Source organism: Ammodytes marinus, assembly GCF_949987685.1.
Source record: "Ammodytes marinus genome assembly, chromosome: 17".
NCBI classification, from domain to species: domain Eukaryota; kingdom Metazoa; phylum Chordata; class Actinopteri; order Uranoscopiformes; family Ammodytidae; genus Ammodytes; species Ammodytes marinus.
Genome location: NC_137221.1, coordinates 23399055 through 23414875, shown reverse-complemented (window position 1 = coordinate 23414875; position 15821 = coordinate 23399055). Strand labels below are relative to the sequence as shown.

The 15821-nt window shown below is 40.1% G+C and overlaps 1 protein-coding gene across 2 annotated transcripts in view; it reads left to right on the top strand.

Annotated features, from left to right (window-relative positions):
* khdrbs3 (KH domain containing, RNA binding, signal transduction associated 3) overlaps positions 1 to 15821 on the top strand; it is a 135151-nt gene that overhangs the window by 68849 nt on the left and 50481 nt on the right. For both annotated transcript variants that reach the window (XR_013845311.1, XM_080045708.1), the window contains exon 6: positions 2395 to 2575. Coding sequence is in view for 1 of the 2 variants with exons in the window: in XM_080045708.1 (XP_079901834.1) it covers positions 2395 to 2575 (181 nt within the window). In the remaining variant the exon portion in view is untranslated. The remainder of the gene's footprint in view (positions 1 to 2394; positions 2576 to 15821) is intronic.

Here is a 15821-nt window from a genome sequence, read left to right as displayed (position 1 = left end):
GTGAGAACATTTCTCATCTACATTTTATGTTGATGTGATCAACAATGCTAATCTGCTTCTCGTAGACATTTCACATATTCCTCCAAATTTGGAGCATCTGAGGCAAAGGGGAGTCTCCCGTCTGTTCATTTCATGTGTGTGTGGAAATAGGTCAGACTGGCAATTAAGTAAGCAAGTACCTTTAATAGAAAAAAAAAACCTGCATTGATAGTAAATAGTGTCTAGCCGTACACAGTGATGCAATGTTTTGGTGTCTGTAAACATTAGCGAAAGCAAAGGCACATTTGCATAAAAGCCTTTATACGCAAATGAAGCTCTCCTCCTCTCCTATCTGTGACCCCACGCTAATTCCAGCTCCTCCGAGACCTCACAAGAGTACAATTAAAAATACTCATGGCCATTAGGAGCCTTTAACACTCCCTGTGCTTTGAACGAGAGAGAGAGAGAAAACTGCAAAGAGGTTGTGTTGTTTGTTCTGTGTGTTTATAAAGGAAAACACATTTCTTTTCATCAGATTTTGCGAGATAAACAAGGTCACAGAGCTGCAGTGTGTTTGTATTGCTCTCAGTCTGAATATAATTGGCTGTGTTTTAAATTAGACTTTAATGAGAATTTACCATGCCTAATTTCAGTGTGATAAGACATAAGAGTCCCACAGGCTACTGAAAGAGGAAGTCACATGCAGATTTTTTTTTACTCACGCACATTCACGTTTGTTTCAATCCAGATCCGTCACATAATGGTCACAAACGATATTCCTCTCTACTTTGACTGGAGCACACCCTGGACTACTCACCATTTGTTTTCCTTCGCTTGAGGGCGGTCTAATTTCTATCAAGTAAACATCAGATGATTTAAGATACTCCATCCCCCCTCCCCCTTCCCTCCAAATCTGTGATGTTTCACCAGCATGCCGTGCAGCTGAAAAGGAATTCATTTAAGTAAAAATTACCCAGAGACCAACCTTGATGCCCTGCCGCTGTTTTGGATCACTTAACTGCTTTTAAGACAAGGCTACGTGGATGTTAAAAGCTTGGTCGACATGTTACCAAACCACAAGGTCAGACTGCTTATGATTTCCAACAGAGCTGCTTGACTCTCCTTCCAGCTTACTTGCAGCACAGTTGAGACTGTTTTTTTTAGGCTTCTGTGCTTATGCCTTTAAAATAATGTACACATCCGTATCTCAAAGCTATTTTGCGGTGGAGCTTTAAGATTACTTACCTAAATATTAAAGCTGGAGTGCATTAACACTGGATTTCTTTGCAGGGAACACACAGTACGGACCGGTAGCGGATTGTCTGGAGATATTTGCTGATATTGTCAACAAGCATTCTCCAGAATCGCTGCACTCCACCTTTTAATTGATCTAGAATATTGTACAGATCCATATCATGTAGATGTGTTGCAGCAGAGCTTTGCAATTGTTTACCTAAATAGTAAAGGTGGAGTCAGCGATTCTGGAGAACGCTTGTTGTCAAAATCACTTTTTGTGAAAATCAGTGAATACGCTGAAATAACTCCAGTGTTAATACACAGCCTATGCTCTGTAAACGGGTTTGTAAGGGGCCCACCATGGCAATAGCAACATGTCAGTTTTACAGAGCCTAGGCTGTGTATTAACACTGATTTATTTTTTTGTTGCAACGCACACACTGCCCTGACAGGTAGCAGATTGTTAGGAGATAGTCACTGATTTTGGAAAAAAAAGTGCTTTTTACAACAAGCATTCTCCAGAATGACCACAACATGTAAAACATTCATCTAACATTTTACACACCCAACGTTTGATTTTCAAGCCAGAGCATTTAAAAATGGACAGATGCACAAAGTGACATCCATCACTTAACAGGCAGCCGAACAAATTTGGCATCTTCATTTTCCTTAATGGTCAGTAAAGCAATTTAGCCACAAAAAGCTGCTGTGCTTTGAGTAATGGAAATGACTCACTTTTTTTCCCATCCACCCTCGCTTTTCCCCCGCTCCCACCTACATAACATTACCTGCTGCTGAATGTATCAAATGCAATGGTTCTACCAAGTCATTCTGGCTGGTAGGAAAATCATTTACTGGAGCGGAAGTCGACAAGGCTGCTTGACTCCAAAAAAAAAATCTAATGAGATTTTTAATTTAAGAGATTTTTTGGGGGCATTTTCCATGCTTTTTTCTTGTATTGACAGTGTGGAGAGACAGAGATGAAATGGGGCATAGAGGGGAATGACATGCAGAGAACAACCCGGGCCGGATTCGAACCCGGGTCTTCTGCAGTGAGGACTGAGCCGCTCTAACCAATACACCACGAGCGCCCCCCGAATGAGATTTATTTTAAGTACCTCATGAGTTCCTGATCTTTCTTTTTAACCCTTGGCAAATGTTTTGTATTTCTTGTGTCAGGACTCGAGGAGGAGTGCCCCCCCTACATGCAGCAGTACCCAGAGGAGCAGCCCCCAGAGGAGCCCCTCCCAGCCGGGCTCCGTCTGCCAGAGGGAGGGGGGTCCAGAGAGCCAGAGGGGCACCCCCAACCGCAGGGTACAGGCCGGCCCCTCCCGTAGTTCAGGACACATACGGAGAATATGTGAGTATATTAAAAGACCCTATTATGCAAAATGCACTTTCCATGGTATTTCAACATCAGGGTTGACAACCGGGTCCCCAGTGTGACTAGAGACTCCTAAAGCATGAAAAAAAAAAACATACCTCTTGTGATGTCATAAGCGGTGAAGCCACACATCCCCGTTATCAACCCAACCTAAGTCTACCTCCACCTGTGATAAGCACACACACACACACACAGATCCCTCTGAATCTAAGTGGAAGTTATATATATATGTATATATACACTCACCGGCCACTTTATTAGGTACAGCTGTTTAATGGCTTATAAAAACCAAAAGCTAATCAGCCAATCACATGGCAGCAATTTAATGCATTTAGACGTGGTCAAGATAATGTACTGAAGTCAAACCGAGCATCAGAATGGGGAAGAAAGGGGGTTAAAGTGACTTTGAACATAGCATGGTTGATGGTGCAAGGCAGGATGGATCCATACTTTCATGTTGTTTACGTCACATTTTGAACATGCCATCTGAATGTCTCAACTGAAGTCGAGACTCATCAGACCAGGCATGATTTTTCAATCTTCTAGTGTCCAATATTGGTGATCCTGTGAGAATTGTAGCCTCATTTTCCTGTTTTTAGCTGACAGGAGTGGTACCCGGTGGGGTCCTCTGTTGCTGTAACCCATCTGCTTCAAGGTTGGTCCTGTTTTGCGTTCAGAGATGGTATTCTGCATACCCTGGTTGTAACGAGTGGTTATTTGAGTTATTGTTGCCTTTCTATCATCTCGAACCAGTATGCCCATCCTCCACTGACCTCTGACTTCAGCAAGTATTTTACGTCCAGACAAATGCCGCTCACTGGATATTTTTTCTTTTTCGGACCATTTTCTGTAAACCCTAGAGATGGTTGTGCATGAAAATCCCAGTAGATCAGCAGTTTCTGAAATACTAAGACCAGCCCGTCTGGCACCCTCAACATTGCCATGTTCAATGTCACTTAACCCTGTGAAACCCAAGCATTGATTTTGTTGATGTAGGATTTTTTTCTCCTTTTTAAAATTGTTTTAGCAAGCCTCTGATCAGGAAAATATATTTAAAAAAAAAAAATTATAATTCCTGAGGATTTTGTGAAAACGTTGCAAAATTGCAACAACGGGTCTTAGTGGTTACAAATTTAGCCCATAAGAACCCGCACCCAGTTCTACTTATAGGAAAAATATGAGGGATGGAACACAGACTAAGTAGACCACATAGAACACATTTCTGATGTTTTCTCATTTATTTTTATTTTTTTTGGAAATTTTAATTTTTTTTTATCCAAAATATTATCCAAAAATTTTTTTTTAACCCTAATATTACAATGTGTTGTCATTAATTTTTGTTTAGATTTGTTCAAATTTACTTTGAATTTAGCAAAAGAACATATATTAATTCAAAATAAATGAAACACTAAAATTAATTGATTAGCTTATTACCATTTTTGTTATTGTGACAAATACGTCACTCCAAATTTTTTTTACTATTTTGAGGCTCACGGCCCGATGTGACGTATACGTAATTTTGGGACATTCAAAGTGTGTGTGACCTGGATGTCACCGTGGGTCCTTATGGGTTAGGGTTAGGGTTAGGGTTGGGTTAGGGTTGGGGTTGGGGTTGGGGTTAGGGTTGGGGTTAGGGTTAGGGTTAGAGGGGTTAGGGTTAGGGTTTGGGTTAAAAGGTTCCTTTGTTGGAATGTGGGTTAGGGTTAGAGGGTTAGGGTTAGGGGTAGGGTTGGGTTTAGGGGTAGGGTTAGGGTTAGGGTTAGGGGTAGGGTTAGGGTTTAGGGGTTAGGGGTTAGGGTTAGGGTTACCCTTTTTATCTTTTGCAGATCTCACACATGTATATACTGTAAATTATTATACTATAAAGCAACACTGGGATTCAATGGGAGTAATTTTTCAAAACAAAAGTTTTGTATTTGTGTTATAGTTTTAGGCTAAAGTTTAAGGTTATATAGTTTTATATAAAACTAAATGACTTTAAACCTTAAACTTTAGTGAACTTTAGCTTAAAACACAAATAATACACAATTTACTCATGATAAGTGATTGGGCCTTTTGTTTGGAAAAATTACTCCCATTGAAGCCCAGTGTTGCGTTTTTGCAACATTAAAAGAAATCACTGAAAATCATGTAAATTTAACTTTTTTAGTTTGGTTATTGAAGTAATATGTTACAGAACAACTTTACAATACAGGAAAAAAATATTAAAGGTCAAGTACTTACTTGGAAAATTGTTAAAATTGATCCAACAGAGAGAGCTGGGAGCTCAGTGGGAGTCATCCATGTTGTTTGAATTTGAAATGTTGCTGTTCTTACAATATTAATATTTTCCCGCTGAAATTGGTGATTTGATACATTGTATAGTCTGGAGTGCTGGAATATGTAGTATTTGTGTACATTTAGTCCTGGAAAATGACTACAAAACAGCTTTCAATAGATGTTGCAAATTTACAACAGTGGGTCTCAGAGGGTTAAAACCCCTTTCTTCCCCATTCTTTTGCTCAGTTTTAACTTCGATAAGTTGTCCCGTCCAGGTCTACATGCCTAAATGCATTGAGTTTCTGCCATGCGATTGGCTGATAAGTTATATGTGTTAACAAGAAAATTAACCGCGGTACCTAATAAAGTGGCCGGTGAGTGTATACTCTGTAAAAAAAACATGAACACATTTCTAATAAGAACCCAAATTATAGTTTTGAACCTGAATTATTAAAGTGACCATAATATGTGACCTTTAAATTCCATTTAATTTATGTAGATTAGACTAAAACATTTTTAATGGCGATTTACAATTGTACTCTGTACTTGTTTTTTTACATTTTGGCCAATTTATAACTTATTGCACAAAATATGTAGCCTGGTGCTACCAGACCATCGTACTTCATTTCATTTGTACATAAGGTCTGGCAGTGCTGTAATTGGCAAACGTTCACTCATGGAGGCGGGTGTCTGTTAAAGTTTAAAACTATTGGATCTGCCCAGTGCCACTCTGGATTAGCCAACCAATCGCATAACGTTTGGTCGTCACGTGTGTCATGAGCCGGCTTCTGGCAACTGAAACTGGAGCGCGACTTTGACGTCATCGTTCTCAGCCACTCGCTCTGTTCGCTGATTGGACCGGCTGTCGAATCTCCGGCAAAACAGGGAAATGGGCTGTACACCCAGACTGACTACTGAAGGGAAAATAAAATTTGGCCGGAAGTAGGCGGGCGGGCGGAGCCAGGCTACAAAATATGCATAACTGCTTTAATATCAGCCTGTATAAGTTGGACTCAAACATGCATGCAGTGCACTACTGAACAGTTCACCCTATCTAGCTATTTTCATCTCTCTTCATGAGGCAGCATCATAAAGAATGTGGATTTGTCCCAGGGAGTTCTTGAAATCTGGTCGAGTAACTAATGCTGGGCTTACACTAGAGGACTTTTAAAAGACTCTGAAAAGACTGAAAACTGACTCCCTCTCACATCTAAAGACAAACAATTTACACCTGAGGACAATTAGTCATTAGTTATCTGAGTTTTCAGTCACAGACTGAGCTTTTGAAAAGTCTCATATTGCAAGACTACACCTAGATTCCTTTTGAAATTAATAGTATTTCCAATCCTGCTACCGGGGATTAAAAGTGATTTCAGTCAAATAATTTTTTTTTAGCAGGTAAATGGATTGGGTGTATAAACAACTAAATGCTCTTATCACGTAGGCTAAATGTCATGCATGATCACGTTAAAAACAGCAAACGCGATTGTGATTATATTTAATTAAAAAAAGTTAATTCAATATTCCGAGCGGGGGACATCCTGTAGTTATTTGACCAAATGTATTTGCTGATTTCGTCCCCAAATGACTCGGTAAAGTGTTAAGGTTGCGCGTGTCAGCCTGGTTCTCCAGCCGAGGCTGCTATGTAAAAGTTGACGAAACAAGTGCCTCACAGGCGGACACAGGTCGCGACTAATGCCGCTCCTCCTGCGTCGTGTTTGGTGCTGGAGAGAGTGACAGTGTTTACGTCATTTTGCTTGAGCCAACCCCCTAAGACTAACGATAATATCAAACCAGTTTGATAATGTCGGAACGTCAAAACGGGAAGAAGACTGGCTGAAATCGGGTCGGAAGACCACCATACACCAAACGACTGAGATTACGGGCGTGCGCCACAACTCCAGCACGACTCCTGTGATTTCAGTCCGACATTGGAAGATTGTCTGCGACTGTCAAATCGCGTGAAAAGTCGTGTAGTGTAAGCCCAGCATTAGTCTTGCTGGGACTGCTGAATACATTAGACTTAGAATCATAACCTTGGTCCCAGGGACTCCAGCATCAACATAGCATATTCAGCATATACACAGAGAGAAGAGGCGGCCCTGTGTTGGGGAAATTGTCCCAGCAGCCCATACCTAACCACATCTGACAGGTTTATTCAGAGGTTGCAATTCAAATGTGAAGAAGGTCGCAGAGAATGACTGGTGGACCAGCTGTTTCCCATCATTGTCACAGTTGTAAACTGCCATCCCCACAACACCTGCACCTGTGTATGCGGGCGGGGAAGAAAGAGAAAAAAAAGACCCCCCCCCCAACATCTGCTGGATGATAAATCGAAACCACATCGCTGCAAATTAGAGGCTGAATGAGTGTGACTGCGTGTTATCTGAATACATCACCGTCCCGGGACCAGTTCATCGGTGGCGCTGACAAATGGGCTTTTTGTAACCATCAATGAAAACCACAAAGAGATGTTTGATTTATCAATGCATATAACATTCGCTCGTATTCCCATCGTTCCATTGTTTGCTGTGATGGTAATGCCACGGGCCAAACACATTTGTTGAGCTGGAGGCGTTTTTTTGTTCTTCTGCTGTCTGGTTCAGACAAACAGCGACCAGACCTACAGTAGCTTTGCCTCATGGTGATATTGCATGAGCGTACAGAACAGTATGTTTGTCTGGATGTGTTTTTTTTCTTTCTTTTTTTTTTTACGTAATCCGCCTTCTGTTAAAGCCTCTGTTTAGTACCAGCATTGAATTACTCTGAATCCAATTGTTACCAAAACAAAATCAAAGACATGTTTTAATCTCGTTATCCAGTCCTGGCAGCGGCATCAGACTTCAGAATGGTTTCTGTTAGATCGGAGCCAAGTCTAATTTCATGATATGCATTATGTGCACTGTGATCTCTCTCATACCTGCTGCTAATCTCATTATAGAGAAGAATTAAACATGACGCAATTCTCATTTCGGATATGGGGCGGCCCTTTTCTGTTGTCATCTCTTTTGTGTATACAACGGAGGCCAATCAAAGTAGCGAAAAATTTCCTTCCATGCTAATTCAACAGCTTTGAGTGAGTGTAACTGTGTTTGTTCATGTTCACACAGAAGCTTTGTGGTTTGTTTTTATGGGTGAGAAGACCGAGAAATGTGCAATCCACGTGGCATTGTTTATGTGAAATTATCTGGATATACAGTGCATGCCTTTGCTGAACATTAGGAAAAGAATGATCCCCCCTCAGGCTCCTCTCCACATGTCCAGCCCTGTTGAGAGCGAGGCGCCTGTTAATTGAATCGTGTTCTCCGTGGCGCTGTCCTTGTAGCCGTTTTTTAATCTAAATTGGGTGTAATGGTTAGGAAAAATATTTCAGATACACTAATAAAAGAAGCAGCATTCCAAGTGGTGTGGCCAGGCTAGTCGTGAAGATAAGATTGAAACCTACTCACACGGGACAAAACCTGTGATTTGTAATAATTGCAAGGGAAAGTTAATTAATTTCTATCTCTGGCATTTGCCAATGATATGTAATTTCCACTTCTAGTTACACATTTGGGTAATTGCTCCAGTTATTCCCTGTCATTTCTCAACAAATGAAGCTATAATTTGCTTTTGTTGCACACATTATTTTTCTGCTCTTATTTTCATTAGCAATGCTGTATCAGCATGGCTTTAGGGGAGGCTTTGATGGCGGGAGTCAGTCCACCGCTTTTGACCAGGCTGAAATATCTCAGTAACTACTGGATGGATTGCCATGGAATAAAGAAAAGCTATTCAGAATACCTAGATGTTGAATCCTAGTTAATTTCTCTAGTGCCACAACAAGTCATACAGTATATATACAGTATAGGCTATATCTTTTTTATTAGTATACTTTTGCCATTATTGTTTAAAATCCTTTATGGTATAGTTCTTTGATACATACACTTTACAACAAAGATATTCTCTTAAGTCGAGGCTGTTACTTCTCCCCTTGTCTTTTTTTGCAATATTCCACCCACATGCTACCGGCTTCACTCTACTCTGCTCGACTTTTTTAGTTTTCCACCATGAAAAAGTTCTGCACAACACACAGCCAATCTACTGCTGCGGTCACAGTTTTGGAGCTCCCCACATCTCTGTTTTTTATTCTACAGTCTTTCAATGCTGGCCTCGTGTACAACCATTCCACAGTCGCTCAACAAGGTATTTGGTCAATCTTCATCTTGGTGGCAGACCAAGTACGGTGCACATAAGCATGTTGGTTAACATTGAAAAACACGTTGAAACAATGAATACAACGATGAGACAGCCTGCTATGACATGCCACATATATTATGGTGGTAAAGGACCTAACGTTACTAAAGGACCTAACGTTACTACATTAATTACATGAATTCCACTGATAATCCTCAAATGATCTCAATGTGCTTTATTTTTTAATCCAAAACAATAACATATCAATGAAAACCCAAAGCCGGTCAAGAAATAACAGTATGGGGAGATAATGCTTTTGTCGAGCATAGCATAGGAAGGGTAGTGATACTTCAATTTAATGCATGGACCATCTTTTTTTTTTGGCATCCCCAGTCTGATAACTTAAGTAGTATTTCTACCCCTGCAGCGGAAAACAAGTTTCAGCCAATTCCAGCCTCTTGCTAGCAGGAAGAGCCCAATATATGACACCTCGCTTTGAGAAAGTCTAAGACCCAATATGACAGATGACCGGGTGTTGCAAACACTGGATTATTTGTTTCCTTTGAGCAATATCATCTGGTGTTATTTTTTGCTTTTATCGTTGGGAAGTTAAAGGTCACATATCATGCTAAATTCACTTTTTAAATGTGTTCTAACATATCCATGGGTCCACGGTGTGCCTAGAGACTGCCAACATATAAAAAAAAATGACAATCTCTCCTTTTCTCACTCTCCCCCTTTCTGAAACCCCCACCCCTCCCCCCCAATATACTCCAGTCAGAATTATCCTCGTTTCTGACCTCACAAACTGGAAAGCCAGAAGCTTCCACTGTGCAGCCCACACCCCTATTTCTTATTGGTCCACGGCCCTGACAGACAGAGGGCGAGGCGTATCTGGCTTCGCTTCCGGACAGGGGGCGGGGAGAGCTCAAAGATTGTATATTTACGAGGGGAGCTGCAGCTCTTTTAAAAAAATAGGCCATTGTGAGATTAGCTGAACATTTTTTTCAGCAAACAATTAAAGAAAAACATATTAGGGACCACTAAGACCATATAATATGGTGTATAATAGAACCAGAAAGTGTATAATAGAGCTTTAAGAGCAGTGTGTGGAGGCGCGACATTTTTCTGCTGAACAGATGGCGATGTTCTACAGTCGTCCTAGAAGAACAAGACCTTCATTTTCATTCTAGTTTGCTTAATTTTGTCGCTTTGTGGTTTGAATTTTTTGAACGTTTTGCATATCTATTCAGCAGAATGCCATGGCAGTTCTCTACAAAGTTCATAATGTGAGGAGGACAGAGTGTTGTTGAACTCATTTGGATTTAGCGTGATGTGCGAGAGGGAGAACAAATCCAGGGCTTGGAAAAAACCCTGCTCTTGGATGTCTGCAGTGGGTATACTATCTGTTACAGTGGTTATTGTCGAGCACAGTGGAGCGTCTGTGATACTGCTGTTGTGAACATGCAGTGCCAGGCCCTCTGCTAGTCTTCAGTGGCCTCAGAGGCCAGTCCTTATCTCTTAACAACACGCCTCTCAGCTATCCACTGGCATACAAATGAAAGACTCACTTAGGGGGCTGAGCTCTCTCTCTCTCTCTCTCTCTCTCTCTCTCCCCCTCTTCCAACCTCTCACTGTCACACTAATTCTGTTTAGTGTTGGAGTATTGCCGGGGCCATTGTGTTCCCCATGTCATTTTGAGTAAATGATATATCAATACAAAACACATTAGACTAGCTTCAATCCCACTATCATCGCAGGCTGCTTTCCATTTTCAAGGTTTTTTTTTTGCATGTGTCAGACAACAAAGAAAAAGGATAGTTTCAAATGTGCCTATGTATGTGATTTATATACCAAACACGTTTCTCCTGTCTGCTCACTTGTAACACAATTGTAGAGTAGCCGCTCTAATAAGAGGCAATAACATGCCATTGTTAAAGTTTAATGTATTCCTTAATACCTATGGGATTGGTCAGCACCCCATAGATAGAATAGCCATAGGGTGATTGGCAAACTATAGCAAACAGTAATGTCACATGGCGTGTGCTCAAAACTAATCAGGGAATCTAGTACCTGCTCTGCTAACACAGTTGTATGTATGGTCCACATCAGCTTTAGTGCTCTGTGTATTATGGCACAGCACCTGTGTATGACGTGAAACAGCAGGTTGTATTTGCAGCGTATCAAAAAGTTTAGGCAGCAAATGCTTACTATATACTGTATACTAGACATTCCATTTTTGGCTACAACAATGGTGATGACGGTTGGTCTGTGTTATTCAGGAAACGGTTACTCAACACTATAGAAACCCTTTTCACATTTGCTTCCTACCTGGAAATGGAACGGAATGATTTCTATGAATTAAGCAGTAGATATTGGGATTCGCCAGCGGGTATTTTTTTTTAAATGTTATGCTACCCCCCGATAAAAATATAAAAAATAAAATAAACTAAAAACTTTAGCATTTTGGTCATGCAATGATATTTCTCAAAACTCAAACCATGGTGTTTCTCCTGGCAAGGACAACATATATGCCCAGCGCCTTGCATGGTAGCTCTCCACTATTGGTGTGTGAACAGGTTAATGCATGTGAATTGTTTAAGCTCTTTCGAAAAAAGCCCTGTATAAATTCTGTCCATTTATTAAATCTAACCCCGGAATTCCACTGGCTGCGCGTGCGGTGTCCAACGGTTTTGCTTCGTGCGCCCACGTCCGTCAATACCCACCGGCTCCGTTTTCAAAGCAGGCACGGCCAGCTCCGCTGAACAGCTGGAGTCGCGAGACCGAGGAGTTCCCGCGGTAATAAAAGTGACGGGCGATCGCTCTTGATAATATGATTCTCATATATGGTATTTACACAACAACGAACGCACGGAAGGTTATTGTTCCCATCCGAACGAGTAAAAGAACAGTGGACATGCTTGTAGGCTATGTGTCTCTGTTTTGAGATTGTTACCTGCAGTGAACACCGAGTGTCTTATTTTTTAAATTAACCGGAGGTTTTATTGTTTTGTCGGCGACTGTGTTCCTGTCTACCTCGAAGTGTTCTGTGCTAAATTGATGCGGTGAGCTCCGGCATCCAGCAAAAATAGAAGCAGTGCGTATTTCACCGGACAGCTGGAGCAGCAGCGGAGCAGAGAGACGGTGCAGCGGACGTGGTGGAAACTCACCCACTGACTAAAGTAAAAAATGACAACTCCGCTGCCGTGCTGGAGCGGGGAAGGACCGGAGAGGCAGCCGGTGGAATTCGGCCTTAACACTCATTCTCTTGAACATTATTTCCACCCAGTACACTGCTTGCCTCACCCTGCATAATTGCAAAGTTGAGATCAAATACAAATATGGGTAAACATATGGATAATATAAACTGCATTAAAGTTGTTATCCTGCATGTAGTTGCAGGCACTTCTGGGATAGACTTTCTTTAAAAACCGAACATCATTGAATGCATTAAGTCAATATATTGGCAGTTCTTACCTGCATCATGCTTTCTCTGTGTGTTCTGATCCAACATTGTGACCCAGAAGTTATGAGAAGTGCAGCCAGAGAGAGTTTGTATCGCTACAGATGTTGGCACTGGCAGTGCATGCAGAAAGACCTTTTAACCAAATTTGAAATGTATGACTTATGACCATGTCTTTTACAAAGCATAGACTGTATATTAAACATAAAAACAAAGTTAAAAAAGGGAGAGATGTCCTGAGTCAAAGAATGCACCGCTGCAGCGCGGTTAATACGACATAGCCCCTCCGATAGTATAACTGAGCAAAGCAGCAAATACAGGCGATTTCATCACTGGGTCATATGCTCAATCACCATTGTTTCAACTCACTAATTGATGGATAGGAACCTACATTTCAATACACTAGATGTTAATGCGACTGATTACATATATAAGTAACTGTATGCATATCAAGGTAAATCAACTCTACAAGTCATTACAAGAATATAGTATTACCAAAATATATTGCACAGAGTTTGACTCTCCCTTGGTTTTTAAGATCACTGCTCAATGGTGAACCGAAATAACTTGGTATGGACCTCTGCTAAAAGTTCATGATATCAGCGGCTTATATGACTGGTGTGGCCCAAGCGGCTCATTATTTTTAATTAGCCCCACCTTTTCAGCAGTGAGTTGCTGCCAGCATGATAATGCCTGTCTGACTTTAGCCATTGCATACTGACTTGACTTCAGGCTGTCACATATTTTCCACATCAAATAATATAGCTCCGCAGCAAAGAAGTGCTGTCTTTTGACTTTGTTCGTTTCTGATAATTACAAGTTCCCTCTCTGTTGGTCTGGAATAAAAACTGCTGTACTGTATGTGTCAGGTTAGTAATTGACTCTTGGGACTATCTTGATATAATGAAAACTTTTATTGCAGTGTGTTTCGCGTAACCATGACACTTTTCCTGTATTATAAGTCAAGTTTCATAAATGAGTGTTTTGAGACCAATGTGTTTGTATGCCGTTTACTAGAGGAAAGTGCAGCGAAGTATTGTGTTGATTAAATTTGCTGTGATTACCTGCTGGCAGTTTAAAATGATAAAGCAATATAACGCTCTTTCTCTTAATCTCCAGTATAAGCAAATGGCAAGCAGTGTTATGGCCTTATGTTATGATGGGAGAAGAACAATCTACAGACAGCATGAAGTCACCATTGGAGACAGCTGACTTTGACTATACACAACTAAAACTGCCATTCACCATCACAGCTACACAATGTAACTTTTCGTCCTCCTGTCGGGACTCCTATCTTTTAATATTCATAACCAAGCTTGTTTATTTAACTTCTCTTTTGACAAAGTCGTGCAGCTGTTTGGAGAAGTGCCTCTGCTATTGTTGTTAAAGGTGTCCAACACTGAAAAAAATTTGGAGTGTGATTTACTTAAAAAAACCTCTGTAACAATTTGCACGCAGAAATTCCAAGTAAATTTAACTGAGGGAGCAAATTATATATAATATGATATTCTCAAGTTAAATCTACTTACCAATAATGATTAAGTTTAACGAAGAAATTCTTGTAAAGTTTACTAGCAAATTTCTGCTTTCATGAGTACATTTTACACAATCTCCTTCAGTAAAATTTACTCTTGGACTAGCACTGCATTTACTTACAAATTTCAGTAAAAAATACTACTTTTTTTCCCAAAGCTTTTAATTGGTTGGACCTAGTTCTTGTTTTAGCATTATTTAAGTAACATTTATTTAAGTAACATTTACTTGAAAAAAACCCTGTAACAGTTTTGCACTCAGAAATTATCTGTAAGTTTTACTCAGGAAATTAAGTAAAGTTAAGTAACAGTAAGAAACACAAAACATGAAATTACTTTCTGTAAGTTTTACTCAGGAAATTAAGTAAAGTTAAGTAACAGTAAGAAACACAAAACATGAAATTACTTTATAAAAAGCACTTTTATTTTCCAACACTATTGCTTACAGTATTCCAACACACTGACTGGCATTAGCAGATACATTTCAAAACAGTGTTGCCAGTTAGAATACAAGAACAACTTAAGTGCTTAACTTAATCTGCCACTCAATAGCTGGTGTTTATTTAGAGCTGTGGTCTCTCTCTCTCTCTCTCTCTCTCTCTCTCTCTCTCTCTCTCTCTCTCTCTCTCTCTCTCGTTTGAACAAAGAACTGCCTAAGGTGCAATAACTGCAAGTACCATAAAGTGCAAAAAAAAAAAAATATGACTTAGGCAATTATGCTATGAGACTAACAATATGTCAGACAACAGAATATACAAACGTGTAATCTTACAAACTGGGCTCAAATATTTGGAACAGGACATTTCTTTATCTAACTAGCTCCCAAGTATTTCCTCTGAACCACAACAATGCAACTGGTTCGTGAACCGGCACAGAAACAATCATCTCATGATAGAAGTTTGTTCTGCAAAGCCCGGACTTTGGGAGACATCTTCAGGATGTCAAGCTCAAGAAAGAGCTTCTGAAACACTTCGAAAGTGTATTTCAACTTTGGTGGGTAGCTCAAGTTCATTGCATAGATAAAACCCATGAGCAGAAGGCAAGCCTTTGCCACACTTTTACAATCATCAAGAACCTCTTTTCCCTCGATGATGATCAAGACATGGGCAGGGCTGTGGCCTTCCTGTGCAGTACTTCCATGGACGACAACAATCTTCAAGACATGATGAGCATGGTCATCTCTGATGGCTTCTTTGCTGACATCCTGTCAAAAACATGTGAATCAGTGCTTGGAAGTCATTATACTAAAGATATTTTCTTTAAAGTTCCTGAATATGCAAGAGGTGATTTACTGGGTTGGCTTATTTGAGTGGCCATTTACTACTTATACAATAATGCGCTATAATAACACGCTCAGAGCAAGACATTGGTTAAATGCTGGGTATGTATGTACACAAGTACTGATTTTAATTAATTTAATTTTCACAGATGAACACTTAACTTAAGTTATTACTTATTGAATTTCTTTTCAGATCTTTCTCAGTTCAAGTTAACCCTACTTTGTGCCTTTCATCTATTGGTGTACATTGCGGTCCAGAGGTAACAATCGTTTTTTCTCAGATGATAAACTGGCAGTTTCAAAAACTCATAAGGTTGTTAAAAACTTTTGATATTTTCAGAATCCTCAAAGAAAAAATCCTTTTGCTGTACTGTTTTGTTTGGACTTGAAACCCAGGTACAACTTAGCAAACAGGTTAAAGACAATTTCACCAGACAATATTTTTTCAGTCTTTTTAGAATAGTCTTGAGGACTCTGAAAACCATGTCAGACTACCAACACATATTTTTAAAT